The sequence below is a fragment of the Pongo abelii genome, chromosome 3 (assembly GCF_028885655.2).
Source record: "Pongo abelii isolate AG06213 chromosome 3, NHGRI_mPonAbe1-v2.0_pri, whole genome shotgun sequence".
In the NCBI taxonomy this organism is placed as follows: Eukaryota; Metazoa; Chordata; class Mammalia; order Primates; family Hominidae; genus Pongo; species Pongo abelii.
In genome coordinates, this window is record NC_071988.2 from 19,789,103 (window position 1) to 19,814,580 (window position 25,478).

Sequence of the window (25,478 nt, forward strand, 5' to 3'; positions counted from 1 at the left end):
GAATAATGATTAACCAAGTATCTAGGCACCATGGCCCAGCCAAGTTGACACATAAAATTAACCATCACACAAGGTGAAATGTACAGAGTGTAAAATGAAAGATTTGGGAGAATTTGTGAAAAGTTTCAAAATGTGCTTTATCATTCACCTGAATAAAATGATTGCTTTATGTCAGAGGTTCTAAACAGTACCTGTCCTTACCACTGACACGTCAAACACCATCAGAGGTACTTGATCATATGACCCAAGTGGTACAGCAGCTTGGACAGCAGTCTGAAGCTGTTGCAGAGCCTTCTGTTGCTCTGGGCTCCACTCAAAACTAGTAGCTTTTAGGGTCTCTCGGTAAATGGGCTACGATAATGCACTCAAGTGTCAAATATGTTTTCTCCAACATCCAAAGAGGCCCACTGGGTGTCGTATCTCTTTTTTTTAGTTGTAAGAGAGAACAGATGCAACGTGTCTTCACCTATCTCAACATGCCCCACACCACTGGATCCCTACAAATTTGACTGCGGTGGAGGTACTTCAATTTTGCTCAGATTTATTTTCCACATTCTGACATGTAAATGTCTTCTCAATAAATATAGAGTAGTTGTTACTTCTTGCTCATTAGGTCCAATCATCATAATATCATCAGTGCAAATAACCAGTGTAACTTGTTATGCAAGGAAAAGACTATCTAACTCTCCATCAATTAAATTATGATGTATGGCAGGAGAGCCGATACACCCCTGAAGTGGGACAGTAAAGGTGTATTGCTGGCTTTGTCAGATGAAAGCAAACTGCTTCACCTAGTCTTCACAAATGGATATTGAGCATAAAAGCATTTGCCAGATCAATAGTTGCATACCAGGTACCAGGGAATGTGTTAATTTTCCCAAGCAATGAAACCACACCTGGTACAGTAGCTGTGCCTGAAGTCACCACCTGGTTTGGCTTTATGAAAATCCACCGTGCTTCTCCCAGTTTTACCAATTTTCTACACTGGTCAAATAGGTGAGTTGAGTGGAAATGGGATGGCAGTTACCACTTCCATATAATTTAAGTGCTTGTTGGTGGCATTCATCACTGACATCCTTCTAGGCATGTGATACTGCTTTTGGCCTATTATTTTCCTAGGTAAAGGTTGTTCTAGTGGTTTTCCCTTGGCCTTTTCTACTACTTTTGTTGCCCTCACTTCACAGGCCAGGGAATGAATGTGAAAATTCTGCCAGTTTCTGAGAACGTCTGTTTAAATTATGCATCCCAGAAATGGGGAAATAATCACAGCATGGGTTCAGGGACTCACTGGAGCCACTGTGGGATAGATCTGAGCTAAAACTCCATTGATCACCTGACCTTCATAAGCCCCTATGCCAACTGGTAGACCACAGTGACATTTTGGTCTCCTGGACCTAGTGCCAATGTTTGCCAACTTCTCTACTGAAAAAAAAAAAATCCAGTGTAGTCACATCTGTTCCTTTAAATTATGATTCCTTGTTGCTTAAAGGCTAACATAAAATTATACCCATTTATGCCTTCTTTTTTATAAACTGTGGTTTGACAGTCATCTATCTTGCCCCATGACTTGCTCTGACCAGTGTGGCCAGTCATCTATCTTGCCCCATGACTTGCTCTGACCAGTGTGGCATTAGCAAACATGGCAAAAGAAGAGCTTGTGAAGGGCTTTAAGACATTGGTGCTCATCCTCTTGGAACATTCCTTCTTGGAAGGAGGCTGGACTACCCTTAGATCACCATGCTGTAAGGAAACCCAAGCTCATTATGTGAAGCATGGAAGGGCACTAAGACAAGTAGCTTTGAGCTAGATGCAGCCAGGTGAAAATCCCTAGCCAACGCTGTATGGAAAGAAACCACATAGCAAGCTCAGCCCAAATTCCTGACCCATGGATCATGAAAAGTAATAAATCGCCATTGCTTTAAGCCACTAAGTTCTAGGGTGGTTTACTGTATGTAACAAGTAGATGAAACATGTTTTCCTTAGAGTTTTCCATATTAGTTTTCTAATCATTAGTTTTTCAATTGCTGTCTTAATTTTTCTTATCAATTTATTGTAGATTGTGGGCAAGTTGTGGATACTTTCTGGGCTTCATTTGTCTGAACTTTAAAATAAGGGATCTCTGCTATTTGGCCCCGAGTATATCTTTCAACTCTAAAAGATGAAGTATGGAAGGTAAATATTATTTTTAATACACATTGTTTTAGAACATATCAGGTAATTTATTTGGATGATATGTTTTCTTTATCTTTCCCTTTATAATAACTGGCTTTAGTAAACCATACAATTAACTTTATAAATTTCCAAATAGTTACAGGCTTTCTGTAATTAGGACTTACAACAGCATACTCAGTTATGAGAGAATTCCTTTTTACCATATGAAATAGGATGAGATAAGAAATACTCAAATAGAAAATATCTCTGATCAACCTTCTCTTTGAGTATTTTAAATCTTAAGCTACATAGTAAAGTGCTTTAAAACTCCACCATAAAAAACTAATTAAAATTCTTCTATCTGAATTACAAAACTTCATGTTTGTGTTAAGAATTAAAACAATGCAGAGGTATAGAAAGAATAAAATTAATCTTTCTCCTGCTGTCTATTACACTCTTCAGAAGAAAGCGCTATTTTAAGCATTTCTTTAGACTCCTAGGTGGCACTAGATAGGTTAGATGCATTCATAGACAGACAAGTAGGGATGGATAGAGGCAGACACATGGATACTTAGGTAAATAGATATGTCTATATTTGTATGTTTATGTATAAAAATATACATCTATTTTAGTTTAGTTTTAATTTGATTTACAAATAGAAGTCCAATCCATACACATCACTCTACAACTTCCTTTTTTTCTCTCTTATTTATTTATTTTTTGTTATTATTATTTTTTTGAGATGGAGTCTTGCTCTGTTGCCCAGGCTAGAGTGCAGTGGCGCAATCTCAGCTCACTGCAAGCTCCGCCTCCCAGGTTCACACCATTCTCCTGCCTCAGCCTCCTGAGTAGCTGGGACTACAGGCACCCGCCACCATGCCCAGCTAATTTTTTGTATTTTTAGTAGAGACAGGGTTTCACTGTGTTAGCCAGGATGGGCTCGATCCCCTGACCTCGTGATCCACCTGCCTCGGCCTCCCAAAGTGCTGGGATTACAGGCCTGAGCCACTGCAATGGGCCCTTTTTTTCTCTCTTAAAACAGATCATGGACATCAATGAAACCAATACATTCATCTCTCATTTATTCTTTTTAATAGATGTGTAATGCTCAATAATTATCCAATTATTCTCCCACTGATGGACATGAAAGTTATTTCCTTTATTGCCTGTCTTAGTGAGCTCAGGCTGCCCTACCAAAATAACATTGACTGGGTGGCTTACACACCAGAAATTCATATTCTCACAGTTCTGGAGGCTGGAAGTCTAAGATCAGGGTGCTAGCATGACCAAATCTTGGTAAGGGGGTCTCTTCCTGGCTTATAGAAGGCTACCTTCCTATTGTGTCCTCACTCAGCAGAGAGAGAGAGAGAGAGAGAGAGAGAGAGAGAGAGAGAGAGAGAGAGAGAGAGAGAACACACACAAACTCTAGTATGTTTTTGTATAAAAGCACTGATCCCATCATGGAAGCCTCACCCTCATAACCTAATCTCAATTATCTCCTAAGATCCCATGTTCAAATAACAACACATGAAAAAGTTTCATTGCACAACAATGAGAAAATATTTAACACTACTGGACTGTATACTTCAAAATGGATCTCATTTGGTAAATTTTATGTTATGTGTTTGTATTTTCTTACCATAGTTTAAAAAAGAAAAAGGATGCATTTCAAGCTTGCCTTTATAGAAGATTCTCTTCTCTAGAACTGAACCTATGGATTGAGTTAGGTTGAACTTACTGGAAAATAAACGACTGAAATTTAGTTAACTTATTCCTTTCACATAACAAGAAGTCAGGAAGAGAAGTGCAGTTTAGAAGTGGTTTGACAGCGACATGAAGTCCAAGTGCCCCAGGTTCCTCTTGCATTCTTGTTCCATCATCATTAGCATATGGCTTTTGTGTTTTTTGTCCATGTTTACTCTTGCATTCTAACATGGATAAAGAGTGAAGCCACAAGAAAGTATAGCACTTGCATTATAAGAAAAAAAAAACACTTTTTCATAAATCTGCAGCATACACTCATTTGTGATCGATCATGTGGCCAGACCTGTGTCACACTAACTACAATGGGAAGTATGTTTTTTATTTTTACTTTTAATATGTATGTATATATTTTATTGTGTTTTATACCTAAGTCACTGCCCTGAACAAATTGGGTTTCTGTTAGTAAGGAAGAAAAGGAGAACATATATAGGCAACTGGCTATACTTGTATATTGATGGAATGAAAAATGTTTATTTCAAAGACTCAGATGATTATCATAGAATTAGCCTCACATAAACTCCATAATCATCCATTTTTCTTGTTTTTCCTCTACTCTTTTATTCTACTCCATGCTCTTCCTTATTCTGCAGGATCACTTTCTCTTCCTTAACAGCATGCACTTAGCACAAAGCCCTATTGACAGGAGCTCACAAAAACTGACACTCATTATGTTCTTACTGGACACAATCTATGTCTCTTGGTTCAAATTAATCAAGTAAAAATCTGACTGTGTTGCCTGGGAATGAATTGTGTGCCCAATTCTGGCCCAATCAGCTCACCAAATATCCACTTCTGACGCCTCTTGCAGTTAGATTGGGGCATGTGACTAGCTCTGGTCAATGTCTGGGAGGCGGAAGTGATTTTGTGTTTCTCCTTTAATTTACCTTGGTATGCCCAGATGGTTTATGTTGGTTTCTTGACTAGAAAGAATTATATTCTTTAAAAACAAACACAAGTTGTCTTTATAAATTTCTTATTCTAAAAAAAAACCTATTTAAATTTATCTATCATGTTATTTGATCACTCACTAATTACTCAAATATCAAAATCTGAAATAGAATTAAATTTTAGAAAAATTTGATTACTTTTAATTTTTTAAATTAAGAACTGTTTAAAGTTCCATATACTATATTTTTTAATAACACCAACCCTGTGCATAAACCACATATCAATGAAGATAATATTTTGAGTGATTCCTTTGGTTTTTAAAAATAAACTTTTTTTTTTTGAGACTGAGTCCTGCTCTGTCACCAGGCTGGAGTGCAGTGGTGCGATCTTGGCTCACTGCAACCTCTGACTCCCTGGTTCAAGCGATGCTCCTGCCTCAGCCTCCTGATTAGCTGGGATTACAGGCACGCGCCACCATGCCCAGCTTATTTTTGTATTTTTTTTTTTAGTAGAGACAAGGTTTCACCATGTTGGCCAGGATAGTCTCCATCTCCTGACCTTGTGATCTGCCTACCTCGGCCTCCCAAAGTGCTAGGATCACAGGCATGAGCCACTGCATCCGGCCCCCTAAAAATAAACTCTTTAACAAAACACGTATACATACAGAAAAGTCCCCAAATCATGTATGTTCAGCTGTTGTATTTTTACAATGGAGACACATTCTTGTAACCAACATCCAGATTCTCAGAAGCCCTTTACTGCCCCTTCCTAGGCACTAACTCCACTGAAGATTTGCTCTGATGTTAACCATAAAACTATTTTCCTTAGTGAAATCATTATTTCAACTTCTTCACTTAACACAGGAAGAGATAAAGCCACCATTAGTCCAATGTCTGTGTTGTCCATGTGTGGTAGGCAGAAAAACAGTCCCTCAAAGGTGTTAGCACCCTAGTCCACAGCTATATGTTACTTTGTATGGCAAAAAGGATTTTGCAAATGCAATTAATGCTGAAGTCTTTGAAATGGAAAGGCTACCTTGGATTATCCAGATGGGCCTAATCTAATGACATGAGTCGTCAGAAGTGAATGAGGAATATGGTGTCCTCTGGAATTTGAGAAAGGCCTTCAGCTTATAGCTAACAAGGAGGGGGAATGGCAGAATCACAAGCAGGTGAAACTGAATTCTGCCAGCAACTTGAACGAGCCTCTTTGAGCTCCTAGATAGAAATGCACATTGTGCACATGTACCCTAAAACCTAAAGTATAATAATAATAAAGAAAGAAAGAAAGAAAAAAAAAGAAATGCAGTGCTACTAACACCTTGGTTTTAGCCCTATGGACCCACGTTGGGCCTCCAGAACTGTAAAATAATAAACCTGCATTGTATTAAGCCATTAAGTATGATAATTTGTTAAAGCAATCACAGAAAACGAACACAACATGGTCCCAGGACATTATTTCAATTTTCTCCACAGAAAGGCCAAAACTGCCTTCTGCTCAACTAGCTTCAAGAAATGATCCCATACTTAAGAGAGCAATGCTTTTGTTGTCTTTCCCAATGAAACTATTAATTAGCTAATCCAACAATCATTTACTGGGTACTTAACTGTGCACTTTGAATATACAGTCTGCTTTGAAGAAGAAATAGCAAAAATTATTCTGTTTTTCCTGGATAATAAAATTCTTATATAATATTCTCAAAAGCCTGTTATATTTTGAACATTTTTTTCGTTATCTTAAATCTATTTTAACAAAAGGCTCACTTTTGCAAAGTTTAGAGTTTTTAATAATTCTTGTTGTTATGTTGGTTTTTACATATATTACTCTGAATCAAACCTGCAATGATGTCTTATATTTAATATTCTTATAAATTTTGCTCTTTTAACAATATTTTAAAGATTTTCTTTGACAAGTCCACACCCCCGGTTTAGAAGAATGAAACTTTTAGTGTGTCTTTTATGTATGAACTATTTGAGGTGTTTTCTCAACATTTCTGGGTAATGGCAAAGATTTTCTCCCTCATGTGAGAAGGAAGAATGCTAGGAAAAAAAAAAAAAAAAAAAAAAAAGCAGCGGCTCCAGATTTCCAACTACTCAATACTACAGTGAGAGTTGTTCTTTTTATGACTCCCACAATATGATAATTAATGAAACAAAAAGGGAATCTCAGCACCCCCCATGGGATTAATTATACACATATAATTTCAGAATGTTCTCGATATAAACATGTTTCAGCAATTGTGTGACTCTCAGATTGCATGGAAGTCTGCTTAAGGCTCACACCTGTAATCCCAGCACTTTGGGAGGCCGAGGCCGGCGGATCACGAGGTCAGGAGATCGAGACCATCCTGGCTAACACAGTGAAACTCCGTCTCTACTAAAGATACAAAAAATTAGTCAGGCATGGTGGCGGGCGCCTGTAGTCCCAGCTACTCCGGAGGCAGAAGCAGGAGAATGGCATGAACCCAGGAGGTGGAGCTTGCAGTGAGCCGAGATTGTTCCACTGCACGACAGCCTGGGTGACAGAGAGAGACTCTGTCTCAAAAACAAACAACAACAACAACAACAACAAAAACCAAGATCATATGTTCAAAGTCTGACATACTTGTCAACTAATTGATGTTTTACTCAAAAGAAATTATTTCTAGGTTTAATGTAACTTTTCAACAGAATACAATCATAACATACATTATGGAATGGATTAAAAGGCCCTGAAAAATTTTCAAGACTTGTGTTAGTTTGCTAGGACTGCTGTAATAAAGTACCACAAACTGGGTGGCTTAAACAATAAAAATGTATTGTCTTATGATTCTGGAGACCAGAAGTCTGATATGAAGGTGTTGGCAGGCTTGGTTCCTTTTGAGAACGAGAAATCTGTTCCATGTCACTCTCTTAGTGTCTGGTGGCTTGTTGGCAATATTTGGTGTTCCTTGGCTTCTGCTGTATCAACCGATCTCACATGGTGTTAGCTGCACACGGCCTCCCCACTGTGTGCCTAAATGTGTCCACATTTTCCCTTTTTATGAAGACACAAGTTATATTGAATAGGGATCCCACCCAACTCCAATATTACCTCATCTTAGCTTAACTAATTACATCAATGATGACCCTATTTCCAACTTAACGACACACTCTGAAGTACATGGGGTTAGGACTTCATATCAACTTGGGGGTGGCACAATTCAATCCATAAACAGAATTCATGCTCACAATATGTTCTTACTCTCAGTGCAATCTTTGACTTAATCTCTCTCAAATTATCATGTTATACCTTAATAGATAATGACATTCCCTTTCATTCTGATATTATGGTTTCTATAATAATTTAACAGTAATCATTCACTATCATCACAAATTCTCCCTCACACGTTTAAATCAGCACTTCTTAAACTGTAAAGCACATTTCCTGCTCTGGTGAATCTCGGTAGAATGCAAATTTGGATTCAGTGGACCTGGGGTGGGACCTGAGATTCTGCCTTTCTTACAAACTCCCAGGTGGTGATAACAATGCTGACCCGAGAAGAGAACTGTGAGTAGCAATGATGCAGAGGTCTCCCTGCAAGCTACAGTTCAGAAATTCAAGCCTTCTAGAAAGAGAATCTTCAGAACAACCAAACCATTTTCCTCAGCAAAGGACTGTACCAGGTACTCTTAACTATCAATTTACAGGGAAGGAAACATGAACAGGTTTTTCACTATAACTTGACATTACTGTGGAGACTTGTCAAATCAAGGCTTTCATTTTTATTTTATTTTATTTTTTGGTCCTTTGGCAAATGACTTAGTGAAAGAAGACTCATTAGCCTGAGATCAGCAGAACAGAAATTAATTACTTAACATTTAAGGAACTGATTGAACAGTGGTTGATGTTTTGCTTTTTAATGGGCATAGGAGAAGTGCCATGTCTTTCTTATCTACCTCTAACCATCAATTTAATTGGTTATACTGAGCTAAGTGGAATAAAATACTCATCAAATAGTATCTTATTCTGACTAACACCTCAGAATTTTTAAAAAATCTATAGTTGGGAGATGAGGAAAATAAAGAGATCTGGGTCAAAGGTTACAAAGTTTCATTTAGGCGGGATGGATAAGTCCTGGAGATATATTGTACAGCATAGTACTCTAGTTGACAATGCTGCATTGTACGCTTGAAATTTGGTAAAAGAGTAGATCTTAAATGTTCTCATTATACACACAAAATGGTAACTATGTGAGGTTACCAATAAATGGTAACTATGTGAGGTTACCATTTTGTGGATATATATAAATAATTAATTATATATTACATATAATAATATATATTATATAATTAAAATATATTCACAAAATGGTAACCTCATATAGTTACCATTAATATATCCACATAGTGAATATATATGTGGATATATTAATTCACCTGATTGCAGTCATCACTTTACAATGTATGTATATCAAAACATCATGTTGCATACCTTAATTTTTTTTTTTTTTTTTGAGATGGAGTATCTCTCTGTCACCAGGCTGGAGTGCAGTGGTGCGATGTCAGCTCACTGCAACCTCCACCTCCTGAGTTCAAGTGATTCTCATGCCTCAGCCTCCCAAGTAGCTGGGATTACAGGCACACACCACCACACCCAGCTAATTTTTGTATTTTTAGTAGAGACGGGGTTTCACCATGTTGGCCAGGATGGTCTCGATCTCCTGACCTCGTGATCTGCCCACTTCAGCCTCCCAAAGTGCTGAGATTACAGGCGTGAGCCACTGCACCTGGCCATACACCTTAAATATTTACAATTTTTATTTATCAATTATACCTCAATAAAGTTGGCATCAATTCTATAAAATATTCTAAAATAGATTATAAACTAATGTCATAAAATATTTCTGTAAAAATAACATTTCCTGCTACCCCATGACATTTTTTCCATGCAGACTGTAGCTGAACTATTTTATGCTTACTGCCTCAGGGAGGAGTTGTCATCATAAAAGTTCTCATGCTAAGAGTTGAATTCTTGACTTTGGACTTTCAAAAGTTAAGGTCAAGGCCAGCCATTATTTGGAAGAGCTAGAAGAATATGTCATCAGTCAGAGTCAAGGTCTAGATCTGAGAGCAAAGAGACAGTATGCCCTGTCCTTCCCATCCTCCATCCTCTCCCCAGGGCAATACCCCAGAGCTAATAAGCGCCTAGATACCCCTGAACCTAGGGTATAGGATGAGAAGAAATGGCCTTGTAGTGTGTCTAGACAAAAGACTCTACGGCAACCTCACAGGTTCCCATGGTTTCTACAAGGTAGAAACCAACAGCTGAATTTCTTTGGCTTCAGATTGGAAGACTAGACTACCTCCTGGATAGTTAAGAGGAGATTGGAATTAGCTCTCAATGAGAACCTGGAATGAAAAACACTTGAGCAATCTACATGAATGAAGGATAAATGACTGAGGACCAGAAAGACCAAAGTACGTATATCCCAGCAGATGACAACAGAGGACCAGATGCCACACTCTTCCAAGCCTCATCCTCTCAACACAATTCCAAGGAGAGAAAGGGTAAAGACATTTGTAAAAGAAATTGAATACTACTATGAACCATAAAGGAAGTTGTTAATTACACTGACTCTGTAGTCTGAGGTTCATACCCAATTCATGTCCTTTACATTTGGATTGATTCTCAAACATCTAATAGTTTGTTGTACAAACAGTATGTACTCTCTAGCTATTTGACGCATTTATTGACTTCATTCTATGTTTGCCCAACTGTCAGTGGCCATAGCTTTCTGTTCTGTCCAATACAGTAGCCACTAGCCATCTGTGGTTATTGAATATTTGAAATGTGGCTAGTATGGATTTAAATGTGCTATACATGTAAAATACACACCAACTTTTGAAGACTTAGCACAAATAACAAGAATGTAAAATATTACATTAATAATGTTTATATTTATTGCAAGTTGAAGTGATAATATTTTGGACATATTGGGTAAATAAAAATATACCACTAAAATTACTTTCACATGATTCTTTCTACCTTTAAAAAATATGCCTACTAGGCAATTTAAAATTGTATTATGTGACTTGCATCACTTTTCTATTGGACAATGCTACCTTATATGCTCACTCATGTTGATTTCATTTGCTTTCACCTGAGGAGCCATTATCACTGCTTAATTTGTTCCACGTGCAAGCGGACACGCAATGACTTTATAATGATGATGTCTAACATTTCCTGACAAAGTGTGCTTTGTCAACTTGTACAAATTTCTTGTATCACATTTCTCAATGATAGGACTTGGGAATAATCATTGGAAATGATTGCTCTGTCTGTAATTTGTATAAAAAGGAAAAGATTTTCTTTGCAAGAATTAAGACAATATTTTCTTAAAAATGCTTGGTGACTTAAATGTAAATAAATAAATAATGAATAATTTCTTCACAAGTCAATAAGAACCAGCACAATGAGAAAAAAATCGTCCTGAGTGGTTTACTTTGGTTAGATTTATTACCTAATTCATAATGTTATATAATATGGAGTAACAAAAATAGGACAATTTGAAGAAATTTTATTTATAAAGGTACAGGGTACCCCACAGACAGTACAGTAACCTAGAGATAGTAGCCTCTGAGATTTTGTGCCTAGAACTGAAGTTTGCCATTTAGAAAGTTTCTTAGTCTATTTGGGCTGCTATAGTGAAATACCGTACATTGGGTGGCTTATAAACAACAGAAACTGATTTCTCACGGTTCTGGAGGATGGAAAGTCCACATCAAAGTGTCAACAGATTCAGTGTCTGGTAAGGGACTACTTTCTGGTTCATAGATGAAATTGTTTCACTGTGTCCTCACATAGTGGAAGGAGTGAGGGTTCTGTCTCAGGCCTCTATTATTAGGGAACAAATTCCATTCACGAGTGTTCCAACCCTATGACTTCATCACCACCCAAAAGCCCCACCTCCAAATACCATCACCTTGGGAGTTAAAATTTCAATCTATGAATTTTGAAGGAACAGAAACAATCAGACTATAGCAGAAAGATGTGACCTTCACTTACGGGTATGACCAGCTTTAGGAAACCCCCTAAGGATAGAAGCAGGAGAATGAATACTCTGACTTCACTCTCCTCTAATTCTCTAATCTCCTATTAGTGTTCTTCAGTAGCCAAACCCAATCAGAAACCAGAGGGCACTGGAGCCTTGTTGATATAGTTTATGCCGATCAGCATCCCAGAGCAAATAACAGGACAAAGGGAAGAGTGTACCTATATGAGAGCAAACAGAAAATATATGGCATATTCTGTCTTTTCAGAATCATTTACCATATTGCTAGGCAAATAGGTCACCTTTTTTCCCTCATCACATTCTCTCTTAAATACAAAATTAAACCTTAAAACCTGAATAGAAGACAAAAGTCCACAATCAGTGCTCTGTTTCTCACATATTGTGAGCTTTCCTCAGAAGGTATTACTCTTATCGCCCAACTCAGCGTATATATATGCTGACGGCTCAAAAATCCATAGCTATGCCCAGTTCTCTTCACTGCCCTCTAGATGAGCAGATCCAACAGCATGCTAGTTAGGTCCCCCTGGATGCCTCACAGGCTTGTCAAAGTAGTGTATTCAAGAAAGCACCCACCACTTATTACATAATATCCTGATAGAGTTGCAATGCCAAGGAGCATGTTTTCTGTTCATTTTCTAAAATGATGACAGAAAGTTTAGAAGAGGCTGTTTTAATTGTGATTAGGAGAAGCTTATACTAATTGTGGTTATTATAAAGATCTGAAAAATCCGTATCATCGTCCGTGGTTCATACACCAACACATAGCATGAGACTTTTGCCACTTACGATGTCCTCCACGTTAGTCTTAATTTGCTTTCACCTGAATAATTGCACTAGCTAATACTTATTTAGTACTTCCTATGTGCCAGGTATTCAATTGTCCTCTTAAATTTAAGTCTCACAATTGGGGCTTGTAGGAGTTGTAATCCACAAGGACTCATAGCTGATAAGGGGTGGAGGTGAGTTTTAGATAGCTTAACTCCAGAACATATATGCTTGTCATTCCTCTGCGATACTGAATACAAATCATTCTTATAGTCCAGGGAGGAGGGGTTAAAAGGTCACGAACTAGGAGCTCTACTGAGTCTGACACTGGAGATGCTAGGAGTAAGGAAAATATAATAGGTCATGAGGGAGCTGGAGATGAGAGATTATAAAGTAAAAGTAGCTGAAGATACAGGATATAAGATTTTTTTAAAAAAAATTTCTTTTTCTTTTTAAAAACGTTAGTTAAGCATGCATTGCGCTAGGCATTGGGGATAGAAAAGCAATAAAGACAATTTCAGTCTAGTGAGAAAGATAGGTAAATACATTACAAATTTTAAAACTTAGATTTGTATGCAAGGTTCACAGAACATTAGAGAAATTAGATATAGACAGAATTTATTCATTCATTTTATTCATTCAGAAGACATTAGTTGAATACCCACTGCATTATGCTTGAAGCTGGAGAAATAAAAAGGGCAAAGTTAAAATCCTTATCCTGAGGAAACTCACAATCTAATGAAGATGCTTCTGGGGTGCTGGTCAAGTAGCAAGGATGGAGCTACAGGAACACAGAAGGATTACACAGCCTCGAGTGCTCAGACTATGTCAATTTAGTGTTACCTAAGCAAAAAGTTAGGGCTTTGGGTTGCAACAGTAGAGGATGCTAAAGAGGAGTGCGGTGGACAGGTCCACAGGGCTTGGACTTAACTATGACAACCCAAATTGTTGCTGGTGGAATGCAATACAAGGGAATATGCATTTTCTGCAGCATCAGTTTTGTTATGATGAGGAGCATAAAATCGTGCTTTTCACTATTAAATATTTTTACTATTAAAAATAATGTAGAGCACAAAATCGTGCTTTTTACTATTTAAATGCGGATATACTGTGAAGAATGCAATAGCATATGAGATTCATAAAATACGACAAGAAACGAATTTCCACAGCTAGGCTTATGAGTTAGCCAGATAGAACAGGAAACTACAAGAAAATCCCACAGCTGGGCATGCAGATGGCTTCGGCTCTCACCCCTGAAGACTCGGGGGGAGGAGTTCACAGTCTTCAGCTCTCCGAGTACTGAGGGTAAGATAGTTGAGGAACAATGAGTATTAAGTGTGCGAGAAAAGCGTTTAGGAGTTAAGCGCATGGACTGAAGAGAGGCTAGGGCGCAGGCGACTGGGAACCCGTCATCGACCCTATGCTCTCCGAACCTCTTATTCGAAAAACATCCTCCACCAGGTGCCCCTTTGTCGCCAGAGACAGCGCCTGTAGTTCGTGAGCTGCCCTATGAACGCCCGGCGCCTGGTTGCCTGGGCAACCATCTTCCGGGGCGCCTCCGCGACCTCTTACCATTGGTTTAGACGACGCAGCGTGCGTCTGACGTCGTTGCGCGGCGCGACCAGATTCAGGGGCGGGCCGCGCGGAGCCTCATTTCCCCGAACGCCGGCGCTCGGGGGCTGTAGCCGTGGTTGTTGGCCGACCGAGTGCCGGGCATAAGCCCCCCCGGTGGGGGGCAGCTGGTGTGCGGATCACGGCGGGAGAGAGGCGCGGTAGGAACGGGTCCCCGGAGCCGTGAACCGCGGGTACGGGTGTCCTGTACGCGCTCTCGGCCAAGCCGGCTTGCTTCCTGATCTGTTGCTAGGGCCGCCTGACCCCGTTGCTAAGGACCCTTGAGATCGTGAGCGCTTGGAGTGTACCCCTCCTTTCCTGGGGTAGAGGGTCAGTCGAGAGTAGCCTTAGTTAACCTTAATTGAAACTGGTAAACTCCTCCCTTGGCCCCTTTAAAAAAATCTCTGTTTTTTCTTTATTTTTTTTCTGTGTCTTCCTCTTTTACTGACTTTGATAGCATCCTGGCCCTGGACTGGTCTTTAAGTATCTAGAAGTGAGTGTAGGAGGGGTGGCTGGGAAGGTGGAAAATAGATTCTAAGACCCCTAAGCAGATTCTGCGACCCTAATATTGGCCCTTTGAATTTACTTTATGGTAAAAAAGGGACGGGGGTAAGTGACTATTGGGCCCTGGGTCTTTTAGAATTTGACAGAGCTTTACAAATGGAACATGGTTTCCTTAGTGGGGCTCTTACTTACACGTTTGGAACTTTCTAGACCTGGATTACAAAGCAGGACTCTGCTGAGAATTGTTTTATTTCAATGGTCTTAAAGCTGAGTACGTGAGAAAGTACATACAGGGAAAGAAATAGGCTATATCAGCTGTCCAAACAATGATAGAAAGTACACTTTCCTACCATTGATACAGATACCGGCAGTCCCTTGTAGATAGATGACCTGTAGCAACCAAGGAAGCTTTAAGGGGAATGTGTGGCCTTCATAGGGTGGTTTGTTTGCTTTCTGATATTGTGACATAGTTTAGGTGTTCCAAGTTAAGTGGATTTGTGGATTCTAATATCTATAATTAGAATATTTATCTTGTTTTGTAAAAGAATGAGCGGTGACCTTGATAATATTTGTAACACAAAATAGTTCTTACAGCTTCGCTTCTCCCCATCACTGCCCCTTTACACCATCCTCTACGTGTTATTTAATGAAAAACCACTTGAAAGGGTTACCAAGGATAAGATTTTTTTAAGCTTTCTTTTACAAACAACTCATGCTGCAGGCTTGTCAGTGGCATGCTTCCAGGTGGATATTATTTTAAAGAATTGACTACATTTCCCGTCGTCCCTTGGTGTCCGTGGAGAATTGGCTTCAGGACTCTCTCCCTCCCCCCAGTCTCCTTCAGATACCCAAATCCACCCATGCTAAAGTCCCCCAGTCTGCTCTCCGTATCCGTGGTTGGGTCAGTCTATAGATGTGGAACCTGCATATACGGAGAGCCAACTGTAATTTGTCCTTAAGGTAAAGGATAAAAATTTTAAGTGAAAAAGCAATTGTTTTGGAAAGAAATTCTCTAATACAGGATTTTGAAAGGGGATGTAGACGTGTTTGCATTACTGTATGTTTAATGCTGAAAATTATATATTGTACATAAAAGTTGTCCTGTATACTCATAAACTGTAGAAGCTCAATTTTCTACCATGTTTAAAACTTTTTCAAATGAGTTTTGGTGACTTTTTGAACTCATTCAAAATATAATGCAACACCTTCCCATTAGTTTGTTACAGGAACAACTTTTTGACGTGAAGGAAGATAGAAATTTAGCTATAAAATTCCATCCAAAACTTCCACTGAATTGGTAGGTAGTATTGAAAAATGTGCATCATAATTTGATATGGGTGCCTATGCCTTTGTTATGTTTGTGGGTACGTGTCTTTGCTGTGCATCGCTTTTATCTGTTGCAGCTGTTAACAATTGATGATCAAGAGAAATTGGACTTCAGCTGGTCTTCAAGTTGATGTAGCCCAAGATGTTAAACCAAATTTTTTAAAAAGGAGAAAACATGTGGTCTCACTATTAGTAATAGTAATACTAAAGAACACTTTGTACCATTTTAAAGAAAATTATAATAATAGCTAAGACTCATGTGGCCCTTACTGTATGCCTCCCATTATAGAAATGTTGTTTTACATATATTCTTACTAGTCTTCATCAACAGTTAAAGTAGTTCCTGTAATTATGCCCAATTATAGAGTTGAGGAAACTGATGCATTTTTTTTTTTTTCAATAGAAACTTGTATTGTTCCCCCTCCAGGAGCTTCTCAAAACAGAAGTCAGGCACAATATTAAATACTTGTTGAATGATCACAGAAGTACAATAGTAGGTTAACATATTTAAAGCTTCTCTCTGCTTATTTTAGAATATTATCTGACAACTTCAATGAGATTTTAATTACCATAGTACTAGAAAATGCCCTGGGAATGGAGGTGAAGTGTGATACTGGGAAGTAAGTCATCTGCTGGTAGTGGGATGAGATAAATGAGATCAATGTATTAAATCAAGGAAATTGAAATTATTCAGTGTGCAGAAGCAAGCTTACATTTAGTTTATCTTTACATGGTATCAGACTTTAAGCTGGTACATCATGTTTGAGATATCTGGCTAAATTTTATAACATGGAGCTTTGTCCTCCTTTTGAGGATTTCTAACTTAAGTGGATTAAAAGCATTTCATGTGAGGAATCATTTTAAAAAGTATCCGTGTTTATCCTGAAGAAGAAAAAATGAAGGAGTTAAGAGTTAATGCCATCAAATATTTGAAAAGCTGTCATTTGGAGGTGGAAGAGGACTTTACCTGTGTTGTCCTAAGGGAAGATCTTACACTATACTTGAGAGGCAGTCGTTATTAAAGGCATTAAAGTGAGACGTGTGCTAATAGAATAACTAGATTGTCATGGAAGTGAGGGAACAGAGTAATCAAGTAGAAATAAGGACACAGGTTAGAAATCAGAATGCCATAGAAATACACATTTGAGAAACCAAGATCAGGAAAGGCTTCATGGAAGTTGGGAATGAAGCTTGGCCTAAAAATACCAGTAGGCACTTGGGTATATGAGTGTGTGTGTCTGTGTGTGTGTGTATTCCTTGCTAGAGATACAATTGTAGAAATTGATTGGATTAGCTGGAAACCTTGGGGTATGAACTAGAGTCCTCCATTAGCAGAAAAAAAGGAACTGTGTAAGGGAAAAGTGAACCAGTATTCCCTGGGTGAGTAACTTGAGAGATAATTTCATTTGCTCCTCCAGAAAACCTTGATAGGCTTTTATTTCCTTCTTTAAACAGGTCAGGAAGTCGAGGTTTAGGGAGGTTAAATAATCTGCCTAAATTCATAAATTTCATAATTGGTAGAACTGAGATGCAGACCCATATTTGAGCCCAAAGCTCGCTCTTTCTCATCACATGTAGCATTGAGTGTAGGAAATGAAGGAAAAGGAGACAATGGTGATTCTAAGTTTTTCAGCCTGAGGACCAGAAAACTGGTGGTACCCTGGGTTAACAAGGGGTTCATAACTTCAGTGTGACAACCTCAGTTTTAGTTACATTCTGTTTAAGGAGCTTGTGATACATTGGGTAGGAGAGTTCATTATGTCACTGGAAAAGTAGAGCTTGATGTGCACATGTGAACATTTGGAGCTTTGGAAATACAGAGGCCAGAGAAGATAGAGAAGATGATAGGGGATGTACCAACCACTCCTTTCAGAAATGTAGTCTGTGTTTTCTAATGTGGTCAGAGGATTGGAAGTGAGTTTCTAACAGTTTATTTTGACAATTTGAATGGAAAAAAAGTTGACTTTTGTACATCATTTCTTGGAGATGATTATTTTGCTGTTATTGATACTATTGAAGTTGATATAATTTCATGTTTTCTCATTAGTCTTTTCCAGTATGTTGCTCCATATCAACTTTTTTGTGTGTCTTTTACTGTATTGTATACTCTGTTCTGGTTTCGTCTTTGTATTGATAACGATTGCCCCTCCAAACAAATTTTGAAATCAACTTTCTTTTTTTAAACTGCAGAAGTGAAAGGGAAGCAATGCAGAAATCAGAGGGCTCTGGAGGTACACAGTTGAAAAACAGAGCAACAGGTACAGAGCTTTGGTTTTTAAGTGAAGAGGTCAAGTTTGTTAATGGCACTTTCTGTGCTACAGATGGATGCAGGGTGAACTTTATTGCTTGTACCTGGTTTTTATTGATGTTCTGTTTTGTCCAGGTAACTATGATCAAAGGACATCATCAAGCACACAGATAAAACACAGGAATGCAGTTCAGGGAAGCAAATCCTCATTGTCAACCAGTTCTCCAGAGTCTGCAAGAAAACTTCATCCTAGACCAAGTGATAAACTGAACCCTAAAACAATTAATCCAGTAGGTCCAAAACTGTTCCTAACTCAGTAGATTTTTTAAAGGCATTTCGCACAGTATTGAACAATTCTGGATGCTGTCTTGAGTTTTGTCCCTTTGCTAGTTTTGAGCTAATAATGAGAGAAGGGCATGTGGTTATTATGATGAAGAACTGAGATAATCAGTCACATGTGGGAGTGAGTATGGGAGTAAGGAGACATAGAAGTTAACCTGTTTGGGATATCGCGTTGTAGTGCATAGAAAATTGCACTTTAGCTTTAGATTTTATTTGCAGTGTTGTTTTACTTCCCCATATCAATTAATAAACTTGTGTTCAGTTGCCACAGAATGCTTTTCGTGCTTCCATAGTTGCATAAAGGTCTCTGACCGTTCCTCTGTATTCTGTAAATTAGTTCCACCCGAAATCCTAGTTGTAGTACTAACCTCCTTTGCCCTCTCCTAACAATTTAATGAGATTTAATAAACATGGGATTTATGCAGTAAAAATATTCAGAAGTGAACACACCTGTGCAACAACACCAGGTGTTATTTGCCCCATGCCCAGCTTTGGTAGGGTGAGATGTTAGTGATTTCAGCCTTCAAAGGGGATTGTGAGAGTGGCTGAAGCTCCTGACTGACTGTGGTGGTAGGTAGGGTGTGGCAGTTACTTAAGGAAGCAAAGGTATAGTGAGCTCTCCAAGACAGAAGGAGTGTCCGACTGGATAAAAGCAAAGTGACAAATAGTTTGAGCGGCTCTGTTCCTTTGCTTCTTTCTGTAATCTACAGTGTCAAGGAAATTGAATACCTGAAGAATGCCCTAATAATCTTGTTGCTCTTACTTCCTTTGCTTATGTTTAGTTGAGGGAGTTTACGGTAATGCTTCAATTTTCTTCCTCTCTTTAAAGAAGTACTTTTTGAATTAATAATATTTAGTGACCTTAGTCCTAAGTTTTAGTAAAAATCGAGGAAAGTTTTGGGAAATAGTTAAATAATTTTGACCCGAGAAAAGCATGTGTAAAGGCTACCAATGTAAAACAAATGAGTTGGAAGTCAGAATAATGTTCACCTTTAGGGCGAAAGGTGGGTAGGGATTTGGGAGAGGCAGTGGAGGCATCTAGTGTGCTGGAAACTTTCAGATTTTTCAACTCAGTGTTGATAAACAGGTGTGTTCATTTTTTGTGAATTCACTATTGTGATTTATGCACATTAATATTTTAAATATTTGAGTTAAAAAATTTTTTGAAATGCTAATTCAGTGTAGTATGGTATATAACATTAATGTAGAGTTGAAATATGGTCTGAAATTGTTAAAAATTGAATGGGATAACATTTTTCACTTTAGACTTGGTAAAATTTGGTTAAAATCGATAAAAGTAATCCATTCATAAAAAAATTCTGATTTTGTGGGACATGGAAGATGAAACCATGATTATCTCTAGAATAAAATTGAAAGGTAAAGAAAGGAATTGTTTAGCATTTCAAACAGAAATTTAGTCTCTGTGGGTATATTGAAAATTTAGGGATTATTTTCATGACCTGTAAGGGCCAAAAAGAAAGATCATTTGCTTGTAGATGGTAAAAGTAGAATATGTTGATAGTATAGTACTAATTTGTCTTAATTTTTCTCCAGCATGTGTAGCACTTTTTCAAACAACTTTCTTATCTGGTATGCTTGTTACTTGAAAATAATTTTTAAAACTTGCATTTCTTTCGTAGCAGAAATTATAACTAGATGAGTGAAACATTCCTCTTGTGGTGAATTGTTACACATAACATGGATTGAATTTTGGAAATGAATCTTTTTTTTTTTTTTTGAGACGGAATCTCGCTCTGTCGCCAGGCTGGAGTGCAGTGGTGCGATCTTGGTTCACTGCAAACTCCGCCTCCCGGGTTCAAGCCATTCTCCTGCCTCAGCTTCCCGAGTAGCTGGGACTACAGGCACCCGCCGCCATCCTGGCTAATTTTTTGTATTTTTAGTAGAGATGGGGTTTCACCGTGTTAGCCAGGATGGTCTCGATCTCCTGACCTCGTGATCCACCCGCCTCAGCCTCCCAAAGTGCTGGGATTACAGGCTTGAGCCACGGCGCCTGGCCAGATATGACTCTTTTATTATAATTTAATTTGAACTTATTTTCTCCTATGTGCTTTTACTCAAAACTCATGCTTTTCCAGAGGAAAAAAGAGCTGATTCTAAACTTTTTAAGCACATTTTAAAACTACCATTGTGTGTGACTTAAAAAAAATTATCTAGTTATATCTTTAAAACGGGTCAATTTATATTTTGTAATTTAGACAACTGTTTTTCATTTGATTATATATTAAAAGTACCATGTGATAAAATATTTACTTTTTGTTCCTAAATCCTCTTTAAGTCTCTTATCAATTATATTGAAATTATTTATGCTGTGATTGTTTAACTGTTGCGATTGACCATCCCTTAAATCATCTTTGAGAGTAGGTATACAATCAAGCTATTCATATATAGCACAACTGAAAGGTTATAAAGTTATATATCTAAGAAAATACATCCAGGCATATATTTGTGAGAATCTTCCCCATCTTCAATTCTCTCCCTCCTGCCCAGTGCAATCCTTTGTTTTTTATAGAAGCCTAAAGCCAGTTTGGAGAAGTGTGACTACCTACGCCATCTGTATTTGGCTGAAGGACAAAGTAGGAGATGTGCAGGTGGCCAAAAACAAATATGCTTTTCCTGTACTTAACACCCTTCTCCACAGAGTCCTCACCTTGAAAGGTCACGGTGGGGAAGAAGGTAGAAGGAACTGTCACTCCATATGTGGTTTCAGCCGTGTTCAAGCATTCTGAATCGTTAGGGGAGAAAAGAGATGTACCAAGTGTGGTTGTGGTATTCTAGTAGAGAGAGGATTGACAATTTTTCTCAATTGTGTTGCTGAGTAGAAACAGTGCGCTTTGATACCAGCTTGGCAGTTTGAGAAGCAAAATGGCTGTGTGCTTCCGACCTCAGAAGTATAGGTGATAGTAATATTTTCATTTTTTATTTTAGTTTGGTGAACAGTCACGAGCGCCTTCTGCATTTGCAGCTATTTACTCTAAAGGAGGTATTCCTTGCAGGTAAAATCAATACGATTTATAACTGACCAAATTATTCAAAATCATTGAATAAAATCAACACAATATTTAGTTTAAATGTATTGTAAGTTTTATTTACTAGTGAGGTTGAAATAAAGATGACTTTATTCACACTTTCTTTTGGACTGGTATAGATCCCTGGATGTTGTTGAAGAAAACCATTTTAATTCCAAAATACAGTTATTGGGATCTATGATAAACCATCAGTTAGTTTAAGAAATTTACTTGAACCCTTTTTCTAAAATAATCGATTTAAGCATTTGCAGGCTTGGGCAAGTTGCAAATTAAAAAATCCTATCTTGTTGGTAAAATGAAAGTTGTCAATTTAATGAAATTGTTTATATTTCATAATAAATACGTATGGCTGTTTTTGCTTCATTTTGGATATAATTCTTGCCACCTTTCTAGACAGATGTCAGAACTTTTTTTAAAAAAAAATACAGACTATGGATAATGTATCATTTTACAATTTATTTCTATAAAGCATTTATTTCTTCAGAGTACATCCAGTTTTAGCCTGTTCTAGATGATAGAAAATTTTATTTTGATTATGGAAAGAATCACAACATTTATTTATTTTTGTTCCAAAATTCAAGAAATCTAGTTTTTAATGGTATTTTCCGATTTGGAGTGAAAAATAAGCTCAAGAAATACTCTTCAGTTTATTGTTATTTCATATTTAGATTCTGAATTGAAACCCTATTTAAAGGTTCTTAATTCTCTACTCCCCACCCCTCAAAAACTTGTTGTTGCAAAAATGTAAAAACAATATTACAGAGACGTCTTACTCTTATGAAAATAAGCCCAAAGGAGTCGAGAAGTCGAGAACATTACAAAGGAGTTCAAAGAAGCATTTAGGTTGATGGATTAAGTTCACTGTCATGATTGTGATGATAGTTCCTTGAGTGTGTTCGCACATAAAAACATACCAAATTGTATACCGTAAATATGTACAGTTTATTGCATGTTAGTTATTCCTCAGTAAAGGCTGTAATCCCAGCACTTTGGGAGGCCGAGGCGGGTGGATCACCTGAGGTCAGGAGTTCGAGACCAGCCTGACCAACATGGAGGAACCCCATCTCTACTTAAAAAAAAACAAAAACAAAAACAAAAAATTAGCCGGGTGTAGTGGTGCATGCCTGTAATCCCAGCTACTCGGGAGGCTTAGGCAGGAGAATTGCTTGAACCTGGGAGGCGGAGGTTGCGGTGAGCCAAGATTGCGCCATTACACTTGAGCCTGGGCAACAAGAGTGAAACTCCGTCTCAAAAAAAAAGCAGTTAAAAGAAGCAGAAATCCTAATTCAGGGGCCACCACTTTGTAATCTTGAATGGGCCATTTTACCTTCCTGGCCTCGGTTTTCTTCTCTTTAACAGAGGTGAAACTTGGTTTAGCCTTCAGATTACTAGTGTTAGGGTTACATGATCTATATGTGAAAAACAATGTTCCTTGTAAAACATTTTTAATAATTACTACATTTTGTTTGCATTTTTTCATTTCTGTAGATTACCTATTGTGTCATATCACTGAAAGATATCACCTGGAACATCTGTGTTAAGATTCACAGATAGCAACATGCTTAAGCACCAAAACTGTAACCGTAACACATGTGGGTCACTTTTGCTGTAAGACTAGGAATTTGTAGGATTATTGACATTGCTTTGTAAAATGTCCTTGTACTATCTTATAAAGTTATGGTATTCCTACATGTTACAAAATAAATCTGATACGGTTATACTGTATGTTAGATGATCCCTGCTTAATATAGAATTATATTTTTCTTGTTGCATTCACTGACTTTTATATTTTAGATTGGTACATGGTTCAGTAAAACACAGATTACAGTGGGAATGTCCTCCTGAAAGTCTTTCATTTGATCCGCTTCTTATTACTTTAGCTGAGGTAAATATGCCATCTCTTTTGAATATTTATCAGAAAATAAACATTAAAAATTGCATTAAATGCTACTTTGTAGCTCGTCAGTAAGTTTCATTGTGTGCCTTTGAAAAACAAAGCACACAATAGGCATTGAAACACCACACCCCCTTAGGAATGAATTATGATTCTTATATAGTTATTTGAAATTGATTAATCAGCTTTATAAACATGGAATTAGTCTGCATAGGGATTTGTAGATAACTAGATGAAATATTTGTACTTATTTCAAAAAAAATATGTGGACTCATAATGAGGAGAGAGATTTTTTGGTACTAGTGAAATCAGGAAAACATCAGGGATTAAACTGAAAACTGTCAGTGGTAAGTGGTTCTATGTACAACCAATCGTGTTGACATGATGTGTTTCTTAGGGAATTGATACTACCTACTTAAATGTTCTTTTGGAGAACACTGCAGCTCTATGCTTGTACATTTCCAGTACATCATGGAGGTGGTTTTATAGACTATTAAAAAAAGCTTTTGATAGCTTCCTTTATATAATTTAACATTTGTGTCAGGAAAAATGTTGGTGGAGTCTTAGCTTCAAGTGAATCATTGCTATCTTCTATGAATTTTATTCCTAGAGTTAGAATCAGAAGTAGAGAAGTGAATTAACCAGTTGTCTTGTATTTAAACTTTTAATTACTTGACTTTTTAAAAGTTAAGGATCATTTTGTTGTCATTAGTAAGAAACAAATGATTAGAGTTTGGGTGATATTAGTAATAAAACACCTGAGTTCTTTCAGTGATAGTTTTACTTAGATTAGTTACTACTGTGTAACTTACTCTATAAACATGACAGTGCCTTTTTAGGTTAATATCATTTGCCTTTCCTATAAAACCAGTGGGGAGGACCAAGTGGGAGCAGAACAGAAAAATGTAATTTTGCCAATTGAGATTCCTTAATTAAAATGAAACATCAGAATCTCTAGTTCCTCATTTAATTCTCCAAATATGTTTACTCTCTTAAGAGTAAACTAACCAGTTACTAGCAAAAACTATGTTTTTATTTTTCTTAATTTATTGCTGAGTATTACAAGCAGTGTATTTTTATAGGTAGCCTATTTTGAAATTCAGTTTCGAGGTTGGCATTAAAGGTTAGGCTGGGTGCTGTGGCTCATGCTTGTAATCCCAGCACTTCAGGAGGCCAAGGCAGGAGGATCGCTTGAGCCCAGGAGTTTGAGACCAGCTTGACCTACATAGGGAGACCCTGTCTGTACAAAAAAGAAAAAAAAAAAAATCACATTAGCCAGGCACAGTAGAGTGAGATGCTACCTCTCACAGTAGAGTGAGATGCTATCTCAAACACACACACACACAAAATTAGTTGTTTCCTTATTTTTTAAACCTTAAGCCTTTTATGCCAGGTAGCAAACCATGTTTTTTTTTTTTTTTTAGACTAATCAAAACTGGTGATAGCTTTGAAAGTGTAGTGTAGCTAATCATATTGTACAGGGAGTGCTTTAATTTGGGATATCCTTAAAGGGACTCTAACTTCTGCTTAAAGTCAGCCTTTTATATACCTATTGTCCAAATGTCAATGCTTTTCTTTCTGTATTGAGTAGATTTTTATCTTTCTCCTGGCCTCATTTACTAACAGATAAGTAGTGACAGAAGAACCACTGCTGAAATCCACTTCAGCTTTTAATCTAAGAGTTTTTATCTCGAAAATGAACAGGATACAGGACACTGCTATTTGATCCAAAATGACGCCCATGTGCTTGGCAGGATGGTTTTCAAAAGCATGACAGCTTCAAGGAAAGGAAATGTTCGATTACTATTTGGAAGCAGATATTTAGGTCTGAAGGACAAATTATTTGAGAATTGGTTTTTCTAAGCATGATTTTGCAGCTGATTATATTTCTTCATAGATAATTAG

General features: G+C 37.6%; 1 protein-coding gene and 1 long non-coding RNA gene across 22 annotated transcripts in view; one reads left to right on the forward strand and one right to left on the reverse strand.

Annotated features, from left to right (window-relative positions):
* Positions 1-12,218, reverse strand: part of LOC129059233 (uncharacterized) — an 88,986-nt gene extending 76,768 nt beyond the window's left edge. For both annotated transcript variants that reach the window (XR_010139632.1, XR_010139631.1), the window contains exon 1: positions 11,521-12,218. This is a non-coding gene — a long non-coding RNA (uncharacterized LOC129059233). The remainder of the gene's footprint in view (positions 1-11,520) is intronic.
* Positions 11,784-25,478, forward strand: part of PACRGL (parkin coregulated like) — a 53,014-nt gene continuing 39,319 nt past the window's right edge. For 6 of the 20 annotated variants that reach the window (XR_010139626.1, XR_008524983.2, XR_008524977.2 and 3 more), the window contains exons 1-6: positions 14,215-14,406; positions 15,551-15,676; positions 18,233-18,300; positions 18,426-18,580; positions 21,579-21,646; positions 23,474-23,564. Coding sequence is in view for 1 of the 20 variants with exons in the window: in XM_054554986.2 (XP_054410961.1) it covers positions 15,630-15,676; positions 18,233-18,300; positions 18,426-18,580; positions 21,579-21,646; positions 23,474-23,564 (429 nt within the window). In the remaining 19 variants the exon portion in view is untranslated. The other 14 variants (XR_008524976.2, XR_008524973.2, XR_008524986.2 and 11 more) reach the window with 13 other exon arrangements.